The 13,994-nt window shown below is 50.4% G+C and overlaps 1 protein-coding gene across 1 annotated transcript in view; it reads left to right on the top strand.

The window, feature by feature from the left end:
• Positions 1–13,994, top strand: part of LOC134983845 (zinc finger protein 271-like) — a 103,986-nt gene that overhangs the window by 21,459 nt on the left and 68,533 nt on the right. Inside the window, exons 5-6 of the mRNA XM_063949468.1 lie at positions 11,628–11,706; positions 11,825–11,926. Coding sequence (XP_063805538.1) covers positions 11,628–11,706; positions 11,825–11,926 — 181 coding nt within the window. The remainder of the gene's footprint in view (positions 1–11,627; positions 11,707–11,824; positions 11,927–13,994) is intronic.

The raw sequence follows: 13,994 nt of genomic DNA, 5'->3' as shown, positions 1-13,994 counted from the left end.
GGCATGACCTCCACCCGGGAGAGTGGGGACTTCATCGGGAAGTCTTCCACATGATTGTAAACCGTTGGGAAAAACCAAAGGTGGACATGATGGCGTCCCGCCTGAACAAAAAACTAGACCGATATTGCGCCAGGTCAAGGGACCCTCAGGCAATAGCGGTGGACGCTCTGGTAACACTGTGGGTGTACCAGTCAGAGTATGTGTTCCCTCCTATGCCTCTCATACCAAAAGTACTGAGAATCATAAGAGGGAGATGAGTAAGAAATACTCGTGGTTCCGGATTGGCCAAGAAGGACTTGGTACCCGAAACTTCAAGAGATGTTCACGGAAGACCCGTGGCCTCTACCTTTAAGAAAGGACCTGCTCCAGCAGGGGCCTTGTCTGTTCCAAGACTTACCGCGGCCGCGTTTGACGGCATGGCGGTTGAACGCCGGATCTTGAAAGGGCATTCCAGATGAAGTCATCCCTACCCTGGTCGAAGACAGGAAGGATGTAACCGCAAAACATTTTCACCGCATTTGGCGAAGATATGTTGCGTGGTGTGAGGCCAAGAAGGCCCCTACAGAGGAATTCCAACTGGGTAGTTTCCTACATTTCCTGAAAACAGGACTGTCTATGGGCCTAAAATTAGGGTCCATTAAGGTTCAAATTTCGGCCCTGTCGAATTTCTTCCAGAAAGAACTGGCTTTAGTGCCTGACGTTCAGATGTTTGTAAAAGGGGTACTACATATACAGCCTCCTTTTGTGCCCCAGTGGCACATTGGGATCTCAATGTTGTTTTGAGTTTCCTAAAGTCACATTGGTTGGAACCATTCACCACTGTGGACTTAAAATATCTCACATGGAAGGTGACGATGCTATTAGCCCTGGCTTCAGCCAGGCGTGTGTCAGAATTGGCGGCTTTATCATATATAAAGCCCTTACTTAATTTTTCATTCTGACAGGGCAGAATTGAGGACTCATCCTCAATTTCTCCTTAAGGTGTTTTCTGTTTTTCACATGAACCAACCTATTGTGGTACCTGCGGGTACTAGGGACTTGGAGGACTCCAAGTTACTTGACGTTGTCAGGGCCCTGAAAAATATATGTTTCCAGGACGGCTGGAGTCAGAAAATCTGACTCGCTGTTTATCCTATATGCACCCAACAAGATGGGTGCTCCTGCTTCTAAGCAGACGATTGCTCGTTGGATTTGTATTACAATTCAGTTTACACATTCTGTGGCAGGCCTGCCACAGCCAAAATCTGTAAAAGCCCATTCCAAAAGGAAGGGGGCTCATCTTGGGCGACTGCCCGAGGGGTCTCGGCTTTACAACTTTGCCGAGCAGTTACTTGGTCAGGGGCAAACACGTTTGCTAAATTCTACAAATTTGATACCCTGGCTGAGGAGGACATGGAGTTCTCTCATTCGGTGCTGCAGGGTCATCCGCACTCTCCCGCCCGTTTGGGAGCTTTGGTATAATCCCCATGGTCCTTACGGAGTCCCAGCATCCACTAGGACGTCAGAGAAAATAAGATTTTACTTACCGATAAATCTATTTCTCGTAGTCCGTAGTGGATGCTGGGCGCCCATCCCAAGTGCGGATTGTCTGCAATGCTTGTATATAGTTATTGTTACAAAAATCGGGTTATTCTTGTTGTGAGCCATCTTTTCAGAGGCTCCTTCGTTGTTATCATACTGTTAACTGGGTTCAGATCACAGGTTGTACGGTGTGATTGGTGTGGCTGGTATGAGTCTTACCCGGGATTCAATATCCTTCCTTATTGTGTACGCTCGTCCGGGCACAGTATCCTAACTGAGGCTTGGAGGAGGGTCATAGGGGGAGGAGCCAGTGCACACCACCTGATCCTAAAGCTTTTATTATTGTGCCCTGTCTCCTGCGGAGCCGCTATATCCCCATGGTCCTTACGGAGTCCCAGCATCCACTACGGACTACGAGAAATAGATTTATCGGTAAGTAAAATCTTATTTTCTCTGACGTCCTATGCTGGGAACTCCGTAAGGACCATGGGGAATAACGGCTCCGCAGGAGACTGGGCACAAAAGTAAAGCTTTAGGACTAGCTGGTGTGCACTGGCTCCTCCCCCTATGACCCTCCTCCAAGCCTCAGTTAGATTTTTGTGCCCGAACGAGAAGGGTGCACACTAGGTGGCTCTCCTGAGCTGCTTAGTGAAAAGTTTAGTTTTAGGTTTTTTTTATTTTCAGTGAGACCTGCTGGCAACAGGCTCACTGCATCGAGGGACTAAGGGGAGAAGAAGCGAACTCACCTGCTTGCAGAGTGGATTGGGCTTCTTAGGCTACTGGACACCATTAGCTCCAGAGGGATCGAACACAGGCCCAGCCATGGAGTCCGGTCCCGGAGCCGCGCCGCCGGCCCCCTTACAGAGCCAGAAGCAAGAAGAGGTCCGGAAAATCGGCGGTAGAAGACATCCTGTCTTCACCAAGGTAGCGCACAGCACTGCAGCTGTGCGCCATTGCTCCTCAGCACACTTCACACTTCGGTCACTGAGGGTGCAGGGCGCTAGGGGGGGGTGCCCTGAGCAGCAATAAAAACACCTTGGCTGGCGAAAATACATCACATATAGCCCCCAGGGCTATATGGATGAATTTTAACCCCTGCCAGAATCCATAAAAAAGCAGGAGAAAAGTCCGCGAAAAAGGGGCGGAGCCTATCTCCTCAGCACACTGGCGCCATTTTCCCTCACAGCTCCGTTGGGGGGAAGCTCCCCTGGCTCTCCCCTGCAGTCACTACACTACAGAAAGGGTTAAAAAAGAGAGGGGGGCACTAATTAGGCTCAGTATTAACAATACAGCAGCTATAAGGGGAAAAACACTTATATAAGGTTATCCCTGTGTATATATATATATATATATATATATAGCGCTCTTGTGTGTGCTGGCAAACTCTCCCTCTGTCTCCCCAAAGGGCTAGTGGGGTCCTGTCCTCTATCAGAGCATTCCCTGTGTGTGTGCTGTGTGTCGGTACGTTTGTGTCGACATGTATGAGGAGGAAAATGATGTGGAGGCGGAGCAGATTGCCTGTAATAGTGAGGTCACCCCCTAGGGGGTCGACACCTGAGTGGATGAACTGTTGGAAGGAATTACGTGACAGTGTCAGCTCTGTATAAAAGACAGTGGTTGACATGAGACAGCCGGCTACTCAGCTTGTGCCTGTCCAGACGTCTCATAGGCCGTCAGGGGCTCTAAAGCGCCCGTTACCTCAGATGGCAGATACAGACGCCGACACGGATATTGACTCCAGTGTCGACGGTGAAGAGACAAATGTGACTTCCAGTAGGGCCACACGTTACATGATTGAGGCAATGAAAAATGTTTTACACATGTCTGATAATACGAGTACCACCAAAAAGGGGTATTATGTTTGGTGAGGAAAAACTACCTGTAGTTTTCCTGAATCTGAGAAATTAAATGAGGTGTGTGATGAAGCGTGGGTGTCCCCCGATAAAAACTGATAATTTCTAAAAAGTTATTGGCATTATATCCTTTCCCGCCAGAGGTTAGGGTGCGTTAGGAAACACCCCCTAGGGTGGAAAAAGCGCTCACACGCTTGTCAAAACAAGGGGCTCTACCCTCTCCTGAGATGGCCGCCCTTAAGGATCCTGCTGATAGAAAGCAGGAGGGTATCCTAAAATGTATTTACACACATACTGGTGTTATACTGCGACCAGCAATCGCCTCAGCCTGGATGTGCAGTGCTGGGTTGGCGTGGTCGGATTCCCTGACTGAAAATATTGATACCCTAGATAGGGACAGTATATTATTGCCTATAGAGCATTTAAAAGATGCATTTCTATATAGGCGTGATGCACAGCGGGATATTTGCCGACTGGCATCAAGAGTACGTGCGCTGTCCATTTCTGTCAGAAGAGGGTTATGGACACGACAGTGGTCAGGTGATGCGGATTCCAAACGGCATATGGAAATATTGCCTTATAAAGGGGAGGAGTTATTTGGGGTCGGTCTTTCAGACCTGGTGGCCACGGCAACAGCTGGGAAATCCACATTTTTACCCCAGGTCGCCTCTCAACATAAGAAGACGCCGTATTATCAGGCGCAGTCCTTTCGTTCCCTTAAGGGCAAGCGGGCAAAAGGTTCCTCATTTGTGCCCCGTGACAGAGAGAGAGGAAAAAGGGCTGCAGAAATCAGCCAGTTCCCAGGAACAGAAGCCTCTCCCGCCTCTGCCAAGCCCTCAGCATGACGCTGGGGCTTTACAAGTGGACTCAGGCACGGTGGGGGCCCGTCTCAAGAATTTCAGCGCGCAGTGGGCTCACTCGCAAGTAGATCCCTGGATCCTTCAGGTGGTATCTCAGGGGTACAAATTGGAATTCGAGATGTCTCCCCCTCGCCGTTTCCTAAAGTCGGCTTTACCAACGTCTCCCTCCGACAGGGAGGCAGTTTTGGAAGCCATTCACAAGCTGTATTCCCAGCAGGTGATAATCAAGGTACCCCTCCTGCAACAGGGAACGGGGTATTATTCCACACTGTTGTGGTACCGAAGCCGGACGGCTCGTTGAGACCGATTTTAAATCTAAAATCTATGAACACTTACATACAGAGGTTCAAATTCAAGATGGAGTCACTCAGAGCAGTGATTGCGAACCTGGAAGAAGGGGACTACATGATGTCTCTGGACATCAAGGATGCTTACCTACATGTCCCAATTTACCCTTCTCACCAAGGGTACCTCAGGTTTGTGGTACAGAACTGTCACTATCAGTTTCAGACGCTGCCGTTTGGATGGTCCACGGCACCCCGGGTCTTTACCAAGGTAATGGCCGAAATGATGATACTCCTTCGAAGGAAGGGAGTTTTAGTTATCCCTTACTTGGACGATCTCCTGATAAGGGTAAGATCCAGGGAACAGTTGGAGGTTGGTGTAGCACTATCTCAGGTAGTGTTGCGGCAGCACGATTGGATTCTCAATATTCCAAAATCGCAGCTGATTCCGACGACTCGTCTTATGTTCCTAGGGATGATCCTGGACACAGTCCAGAAAAAGGTGCTTCTCCCGGAGGAGAAAGCCAGGGAGTTATCCGAGCTAGTCAGGAACCTCATAAAACCGAGCCAAGTCTCAGTGCATCAATGCACAAGGGTTCTGGGAAAAATGGTGGCTTCCTACGAAGCAATCCCATTCGGCAGATTCCACGCAAGAACTTTCCAGTGGGACCTGCTGGACAAATGGTCCGGGTCGCATCTTCAGATGCATCAGCGGATAACCCTGTCACCAAGGACAAGGGTGTCTCTCCTGTGGTGGTTGAAGAGTGCTCATCTTCTAGAGGGCCGCAGATTCGGCATTCAGGACTGGGTCCTGGTGACCTCGGATGCCAGCCTGCGAGGCTGGGGAGCAGTCACACAGGGAAGGAATTTCCAGGGCTTATGGTCAAGCCTGGAGACATCACTTCACATAAATATCCTGGAGCTAAGGGCCATTTACAATGCTCTAAGCTTAGCAAGACCTCTGCTTCAAGGTCAGCCGGTGTTGATCCAGTCGGACAACATCACGGCAGTCGCCCACGTAAACAGACAGGGCGACACAAGAAGCAGGAGGGCAATGGCAGAAGCTGCAAGGATTTTTCGCTGGGCGGAAAATCATGTGATAACATTGTCAGCAGTGTTCATTCCGGGAGTGAACAACTGGGAAACAGACTTCCTCAGCAGAAGTCTTCCACATGATTGTAAACCGTTGGGAAAAACCAAAGGTGGACATGATGGCGTCCCGCCTAAACAAAATAAATAAATAAATAAATAAATAAATAAATTGGACAGGTATTGCGCCAGGTCAAGGGACCCTCAGGCAATAGCTGTGGACGCTCTGGTAACACCGTGGGTGTACCAGTCAGGGTATGTGTTCCCTCCTCTTCCTCTCTTACCAAAAGTACTGAGAATTATAAGACGGAGGGGAGTAAGAACTATACTCGTGGCTCCGGATTGGCCAAGATGGACTTGGTACCTGGAACTTCAAGAGATGCTCACGGAGGACCCGTGGCCTCTACCTCTAAGAAGGGACCTGCTCCAGCAAGGACCCTGTCTGTTCCAAGACTTACCGCGGCTGCGTTGACGGCAGGGCGGTTGAACGCCGGATCCTGAAGGAAAAGGGCATTCCGGATTAAGTCATCCCTCCCCTGATCAAAGCCAGGAAGGATGTAACTGCACAACATTATCACCGCATTTGGCGAAAATATGTTGCGTGGTACGAGGCCAGTAAGGCCCGATGGAGGAATTTCAACTAGGTCGATTCCTGCATTTCCTGCAAACAGGAGTGTCTATGGGCCTAAAATTGGGTTCCATTAAGGTTAAAATTTCGGCCCTGTCAATTTTCTTCCAGAAAGAACTAGCTTCAGTTCCTGAAGTTCAGACGTTTGTTAAAGGGGTACTGCATATACAGCCTCCTTTTTTGTGCCTCCAGTGGCACCATTGGGATCTCAATGTAGTTTTGGGGTTCCTAAAGTCACAATGGTTTGAACCACCTGAATCTGTGGAGTTAAAATATCTCTCACATGGAAAGTGGTCATGCTGTTGGCCCTGGCTTCGGCCAGGCGCGTGTCAGAATTGGCGGCTTTATCCTGAAAAAGCCCTTATCTGATCTTCCATTCAGACAGGGTGGAATTGAGGACTCGTCCTCATTTTCTCCCTAAGGTGGTTTCAGTGTTTCATCTGAACCAACCTATTGTGGTACCTGCGGCTACTGGTGACTTGGAGGACTCCAAGTTGTTGGACATAGTCAAGGCCCTGAAAATATATGTTCCAGGACGGCTGGAGTCAGAAAATCTGACTTGCTGTTTATCCGGTATGCACCCAACAAATTGGGTGCTCCTGCGTCTAAGCAGACTATTGCTCGTTGGATTTGTAATACAATTCAGCTTGCACATTCTGTGGCAGGCCTGCCACAGCCAAAATCTGTAGAAGCCCATTCCACAAGGAAGGTGGGCTCATCTTGGGCGGCTGCCCGAGGGGTCTCGGCTTTACAACTTTGCCGAGCAGCTACTTGGTCAGGGGCAAACACGTTTGCTAAATTCTACAAATTTGATATCCTGGCTGAGGAGGACCTGGAGTTCTCTCATTCGGTGCTGCAGAGTCGTCCGCACTCTCCCGCCCGTTTGGGAGCTTTGGTATAAGCCCCATGGTCCTTACGGAGTTCCCAGCATCCACTAGGACGTCAGAGAAAATAAGATTTTACTCACCGGTAAATCTATTTCTCGTAGTCCGTAGTGGATGCTGGGCGCCCATCCCAAGTGCGGATTGTCTGCAATACTTGTATATAGTTATTGCCTAACTAAATCGGGTTATTGTTGTTGTGAGCCATCTATCCAGAGGCTCCTCTGTTATCATGCTGTTAACTGGGTTCAGATCACAGGTTGTACGGTGTGATTGGTGTGGCTGGTATGAGTCTTACCCGGGATTCATAAATCCTTCCTTATTGTGTACGCTCGTCCGGGCACAGTATCCTAACTGAGGCTTGGAGGAGGGTCATAGGGGGAGGAGCCAGTGCACACCAGCTAGTCCTAAAGCTTTACTTTTGTGCCCAGTCTCCTGTGGGGCCGCTATTCCCCATGGTCCTTACGGAGTTCCCAGCATCCACTACGGACTACGAGAAATAGATTTACCGGTGAGTAAAATCTTATTTTTACTGCTGTGAATGGGGCATTATACAGTAACACCGGGGGATGTGACTGCTGGGAATGGGACATTTATACAGTAACACCAGGGGATGTGACTGCTGGGAATGGGGCATTATACAGTAACTCTGGGTGATTTTACTGCTGTGAATGGGGCATTATACAGTAACACCGGGGGATGTGACTGCTGGGAATGGGGCATTATACAGTAACACCGGGGGACGTATCTGGGTGATGACTGGAGAGGTGACTGCTGGGAATGGGACATTATACAGTAACACCGGGGGATGTGTCTGGGTGATGACTGGAGAGGTGGCTGCTGGGAATGGGGCATTATACAGTAACACCAGGGGATGTGTCTGGGTGATGACTGGAGAGGTGACTGCTGGGAATGGGGCATTATACAGTAACACCGGGGGACGTGTCTGGGTGATGACTGGAGAGGTGACTGCTGGGAATGTGACATTATACAGTAACTCTGGGTGATTTTACTGCTGGGAATGGGGCATTCTACAGTAACACCGGGGGATGTGACTGCTGGGAATGGGGCATTATACAGTAACACCGGGGGATGTGTCTGGGTGATGACTGGAGAGGTGACTGCTGGGAATGGGACATTATACAGTAACACCAGGGGACGTGTCTGGGTGATGACTGGAGAGGTGACTGCTGGGAATGGGACATTATACAGTAACACCGGGGAATGTGTCTGGTTGATGACTGGAGAGGTGACTGCCGGGAATGGGACATTGTACAGTAACATCAGGGGATGTGTCAGGGTGATGACTGGAGAGGTGACTGTTGGGAATGGGACATACAGTAACACCAGGGGATGCGTCTGGGTGATGACTGGAGAGGTGACTGCTGGGAATGTGACATTATACAGTAACACCAGGGGATGTGTCTGGGTGATGACTGGAGAGGTGACTGTTGGGAATGGGACATTATACAGTAATATCAGGGAAGTGTCTGGGTGATGACTGGAAAGGTGACTGCTGGGAATGGGGCATTATACAGTAACACCAGGGGATGTGTCTGGGTGATGACTGGAGAGGTGACTGCTGGGAATGGGGCATTTTACAGTAACTCTGGGTGATTTTACTGCTGTGAATGGGGCATTATACAGTAACACCGGGGGATGTGACTGCTGGGAATGGGGCATTATACAGTAACACCGGGGGACGTATCTGGGTGATGACTGGAGAGGTGACTGCTGGGAATGGGACATCATACAGTAACACCGGGGGATGTGTCTGGGTGATGACTGGAGAGGTGACTGCTGGGAATGGGACATTATACAGTAACACCAGGGGACGTGTCTGGGTGATGACTGGAGAGGTGACTGCTGGGAATGGGGCATTATACAGTAACACCGGGAGACGTGTCTGGGTGATGACTGGAGAGGTGACTGCTGGGAATGGGACATTATACAGTAACACCGGGGGACGTGTCTGGGTGATGACTGGAGAGGTGACTGCTGGGAATGGGACATTATACAGTAACACCGGGGGACGTTTCTGGGTGATGACTGGAGAGGTGACTGCTGGGAATGGGGCATTATACAGTAACACCGGGGGACGTGTCTGGGTGATGACTGGAGAGGTGACTGCTGGGAATGGGGCATTATACAGTAACACCAGGGGATGTGTCTCGGTGATGACTGGAGAGGTGACTGCTGGGAATGGGGCATTATACAGTAACACCAGGGGATGTGTCTGGGTGATGACTGGAGAGGTGACTGCTGGGAATGGGGCATTATACAGTAACACCGGGGGACGTATCTGGGTGATGACTGGAGAGGTGACTGCTGGGAATGGGACATTATACAGTAACTCTGGGTGATTTTACTGCTGTGAATGGGGCATTATACAGTAACACCGGGGGATGTGACTGCTGGGAATGGGGCATTATACAGTAACACCGGGGGAGGTGTCTGGGTGATGACTGGAGAGGTGACTGTTGGGAATGGGACATACAGTAACACCAGGGGATGCGTCTGGGTGATGACTGGAGAGGTGACTGCTGGGAATGTGACATTATACAGTAACACCAGGGGATGTGTCTGGGTGATGACTGGAGAGGTGACTGTTGGGAATGGGACATTATACAGTAATATCAGGGGACGTGTCTGGGTGATGACTGGAGAGGTGACTGCCGGGAATGGGACATTATACAGTAACACCGGGGGACGTGTCTGGGTGATGACTGGAGAGGTGACTGCTGGGAATGGGACATTATACAGTAACACCGGGGGATGTTTCTGGGTGATGACTGGAGAGGTGACTGCTGGGAATGGGGCATTATACAGTAACACCGGGGGAGGTGTTTCGGTGATGACTGGAGAGGTGACTGCTGGGAATGGGACATTATACAGTAACACAAAGGGACGTGTCTGGGTGATGACTGGAGAGGTGACTGCTGGGAATGGGGCATTATACAGTAACACCAGGGGATGTGTCTGGGTGATGGCTGGAGAGATGACTGCTGGGAATGGGACATTATACAGTAACACCAGGGGATGTGTCTGGGTGATGACTGGAGAGGTGACTGCTGGGAATGGGGCATTATACAGTAACACCGGGGGACGTATCTGGGTGATGACTGGAGAGGTGACTGCTGGGAATGGGACATTATACAGTAACTCTGGTTGATTTTACTGCTGTGAATGGGGCATTATACAGTAACACCGGGGGATGTGACTGCTGGGAATGGGACATTATACAGTAACACCAGGGGATGTGTCTGGGTGATGACTGGAGAGGTGACTGCTGGGAATGGGACATTATACAGTAACACCAGGGGATGTGTCTGGGTGATGACTGGAGAGGTGACTGCTGGGAATGGGGCATTATACAGTAACACCAGGGTGGGTGTCTGGGTGATGACTGGAGAGGTGACTGCTGGGAATGGGACATTATACAGTAATACCGGGGGATGTGTCTGGTTGATGACTGGAGAGGTGGCTGCTGGGAATGGGACATTATACAGTAACACCAGGAATGTGTCTGGGTGATGACTGGAGAGGTGACTGCTGGGAATGGAGCATTATACAGTAACACCAGGGGATGTGTCTGGGTGATGACTGGAGAGGTGATTGCTGGGAATGGGGCATTATACAGTAACACCAGGGGATGTGTTTGGGTTGATGACTGGAGAGGTGACTGCTGGGAATGGGACATTATACAGTAACACCGGGGGATGTGTCTGGGTGATGACTGGAGAGGTGACTGCTGGGAATGGGACCTTATACAGTAACACCAAGGTTCGTATCTGGGTGATGACTGGAGAGGGACATTATACAGTAACACCAGGGGATGTGTCTGGATGATGACTGGAGAGGTGACTGCTGGGAATGAGGCATTATACAGTAACACCAGGGGATGTGTCTGGATGATGACTGGAGAGGTGACTGCTGGGAATGGGGCATTATACAGTAACACCAGGGAATGTGTCTGGGTGATGACTGGAGAGGTGACTGCTGGGAATGAGGCATTATACAGTAACACCGGGGGACGTGTCTGGGTTATGACTGGAGAGGTGACTGCTGGGAATGGGACATTATACAGTAACACCAGGGGATGTGTCTGGGTGATGACTGGAGAGGTGACTGCTGGGAATGGGGCATTATACAGTAACACCAGGGAATGTGTCTGGGTGATGACTGGAGAGGTGACTGCTGGGAATGAGGCATTATACAGTAACACCGGGGGACGTGTCTGGGTTATGACTGGAGAGGTGACTGCTGGGAATGAGGCATTATACAGTAACACCGGGGGACGTGTCTGGGTTATGACTGGAGAGGTGACTGCTGGGAATGGGACATTATACAGTAACACCGGGGATGTGTCTGGGTGATGACTGGAGAGGTGACTGCTGGGAATGGGGCATTATACAGTAACACCAGGGGATGTGTCTGGGTGATGACTGTATCACTGTGTGTGTCAGGTTCCTATAAGGTGTCAGGATGTCACTGTCTATGTCTCCATGCAGGAGGGGGAGTTTATAGAGGAACACAGGGGTCTGTACAAGGACGTGATGATGGAGAATCACCGGCCCCTCACATCACTGGGTAAGAGGAGACTGTCATGTATTGTACAGGGGAGAGCAGGTATGGGGGCCCCTATATACACACATCATCTGATAATCACATATATACACTGTACTCAGTCACTGTGTGTCTCCTACAGATGGGCCCAGTAACAGAGATACCCCAGAGAGATGTCCCCGTCCTCTGTATTCCCAGGATTGTACAGAGGAGAATCACAGGATCCCACAGGAGGATCAGGTAGGTGGGATTTAGGGTCTCCCCAATATACCAAAGTGACTGTCACTATATGTTGTGTAGAGGAGCTGTGTGTATTATACACTGATATTATACTGTTTCACCTCAGTTTAATCTGACTGTATGCAAATGTCATTATAGTGTTGTGTTTTTTATTCTGCTGCAGGGTACACTGGGTTCCACAAGGAATAACATTGGGGTGTAGAGTAGGATCTTGATCTGAACCACTAACAGGCTAAAAGCTTTGACTGTTCCCAGAATGCATAGCGCCTCCTCTATAACCCCGCTTGTAACTGCTCTGTGATATCTACTCCGTGTATCTCACTCCTGCTATCCATATATTCTATACCCTGAGTGGGCTAAGTGCGTCAGGGTTATTGTTTAATATAGGTAGTTCACAGGAAATGCTTATTGTGTATTTCTCTGGCTGGGTCCACAGGGTTATCCACAGGATAACATTGGGATATTGTCGAGCGACAGCGAAAATGGCACCAACACGGCCACAAGCTTTCTGACCTCCCAGGATGCATTGGGGCCTCCACTATATAGTCCCGCCCACTGCATCAGTCAGATCAGTTTTTTGCTTGGTGCGGCAGGAAGCCGCATGGTCACGGGGCTGCTGAGAGAGCAGCCTCAAGCTTTTACTTTACTTTATTTTTATAGACTTACTATATGTTTTTTGAGCGATTTCTCTTAACAGCGTCTTAAACGCATACTAGAAAGAGTCGCTCCAACAACTCCCCACCGGGTCGCAACTACGCTTACCTTCGGGTATCAGTGCTGTCTCGACGGGCGTCTGTGTCGGATGTTCTAGCAGACGTTACCATGTCCAGCAGACGTTACCAGGCTGTGGCCGGAGCATGGGGAGACGATGAGTCTATGGACTTCTAGTGTTCACTCTAGGAGTGAAATGGGGCAGGGCGCCGGAATCCGGGGGCACATGCGCGCAAATTAGGGGGGTGTGGCCACGCCTACGTCATCTTAGGGGGCGGTGCGGCCCACAGACGCTACTATAGAGAGCGTCTGTGGCTGGCAACGTCACTGTTGGGGGCGTGCCCAGCACCTCCGTCTGTGCTGGGCTTCCCCCCCAGCCCTCTCCCAGTGCGTGAATGGATGCCGCGCGCATGCGCACGGCATCTATACACGCCGGGAGGGCAGGAAGCGGGCGGCTGTTCTAGCAGGGCGCCGCAAAAGGGGCAGGGCGGGTTTTGCCTGGTAAAAACCGGCGCCCTGCTAAAACAGCCTAGAGTGAACACTAGACTTCCTCTTACTAGAGGGGTCAGGACACAGCTACGCTGATTTGGTGGAGACTACAGTGTGTTGATGCGCCGAACATTTGAGTGCGACAGCGATATGCTCCAGGATTATAGGCGCCAGGACTAGGTGAGGCCGCGATCCTGGGAGTTTAAGTCAACAGGGGGATTCAGACGCTCTCCTGGCCGTCCCTCCTCCGAGTTCATGGCCAGTTCCTGCGTGTCTTTCGTTTCATGAACTAAATGACCTCACTTCCGGCTCAGACGCTACCACGAGGGTACTCGGTCGCAGCTTAGACGCTGCGGTTGTGTACACTGGATATAAACCCGCCCAGACCGAGTCGCAGGCCTTAGCGTCTGCATGCAGGTGGAGTCGCTCAGCGTCCGTGTCCGTTGGTGAGCGTCCTTGTCCGTTATCAGTTACCAAGAGCGGCAGTGTACACCAGTAGCGTCTGAATCCACCCAGCGTCTTTAGAGCGTCTTTGCTTGGATATGGAAGTGTGGTGAGTCTCCCTGTATCCCGCTCCCTGGAGGCATGGTATACAGTACTAAAATTTCTCTTTCTCTGACGTCCTAGTGGATGCTGGGACTCCGTCAGGACCATGGGGAATAGCGGCTTCGCAGGAGACAGGGCACAAAATAAAAGCATAAGGATCAGGTGGTGTGCACTGGCTCCTCCCCCTATGACCCTCCTCCAAGCCTCAGTTAGATTTTTGTGCCCGGCCGAGAAGAGTGCAATCTAGGTGGCTCTCCTGAGCTGCTTAGAATAAAAGTTTAGTTTAGGTTTTTTATTTTTATTTTCAGTGAGTCCTGCTGGCAACA

Source organism: Pseudophryne corroboree (genome assembly GCF_028390025.1).
Source record: "Pseudophryne corroboree isolate aPseCor3 chromosome 3 unlocalized genomic scaffold, aPseCor3.hap2 SUPER_3_unloc_26, whole genome shotgun sequence".
Taxonomy (NCBI): Eukaryota; Metazoa; Chordata; class Amphibia; order Anura; family Myobatrachidae; genus Pseudophryne; species Pseudophryne corroboree.
The sequence above is the reverse complement of the archived record's forward strand: the minus strand, read 5'-3'. Positions and strand labels throughout refer to the sequence as shown.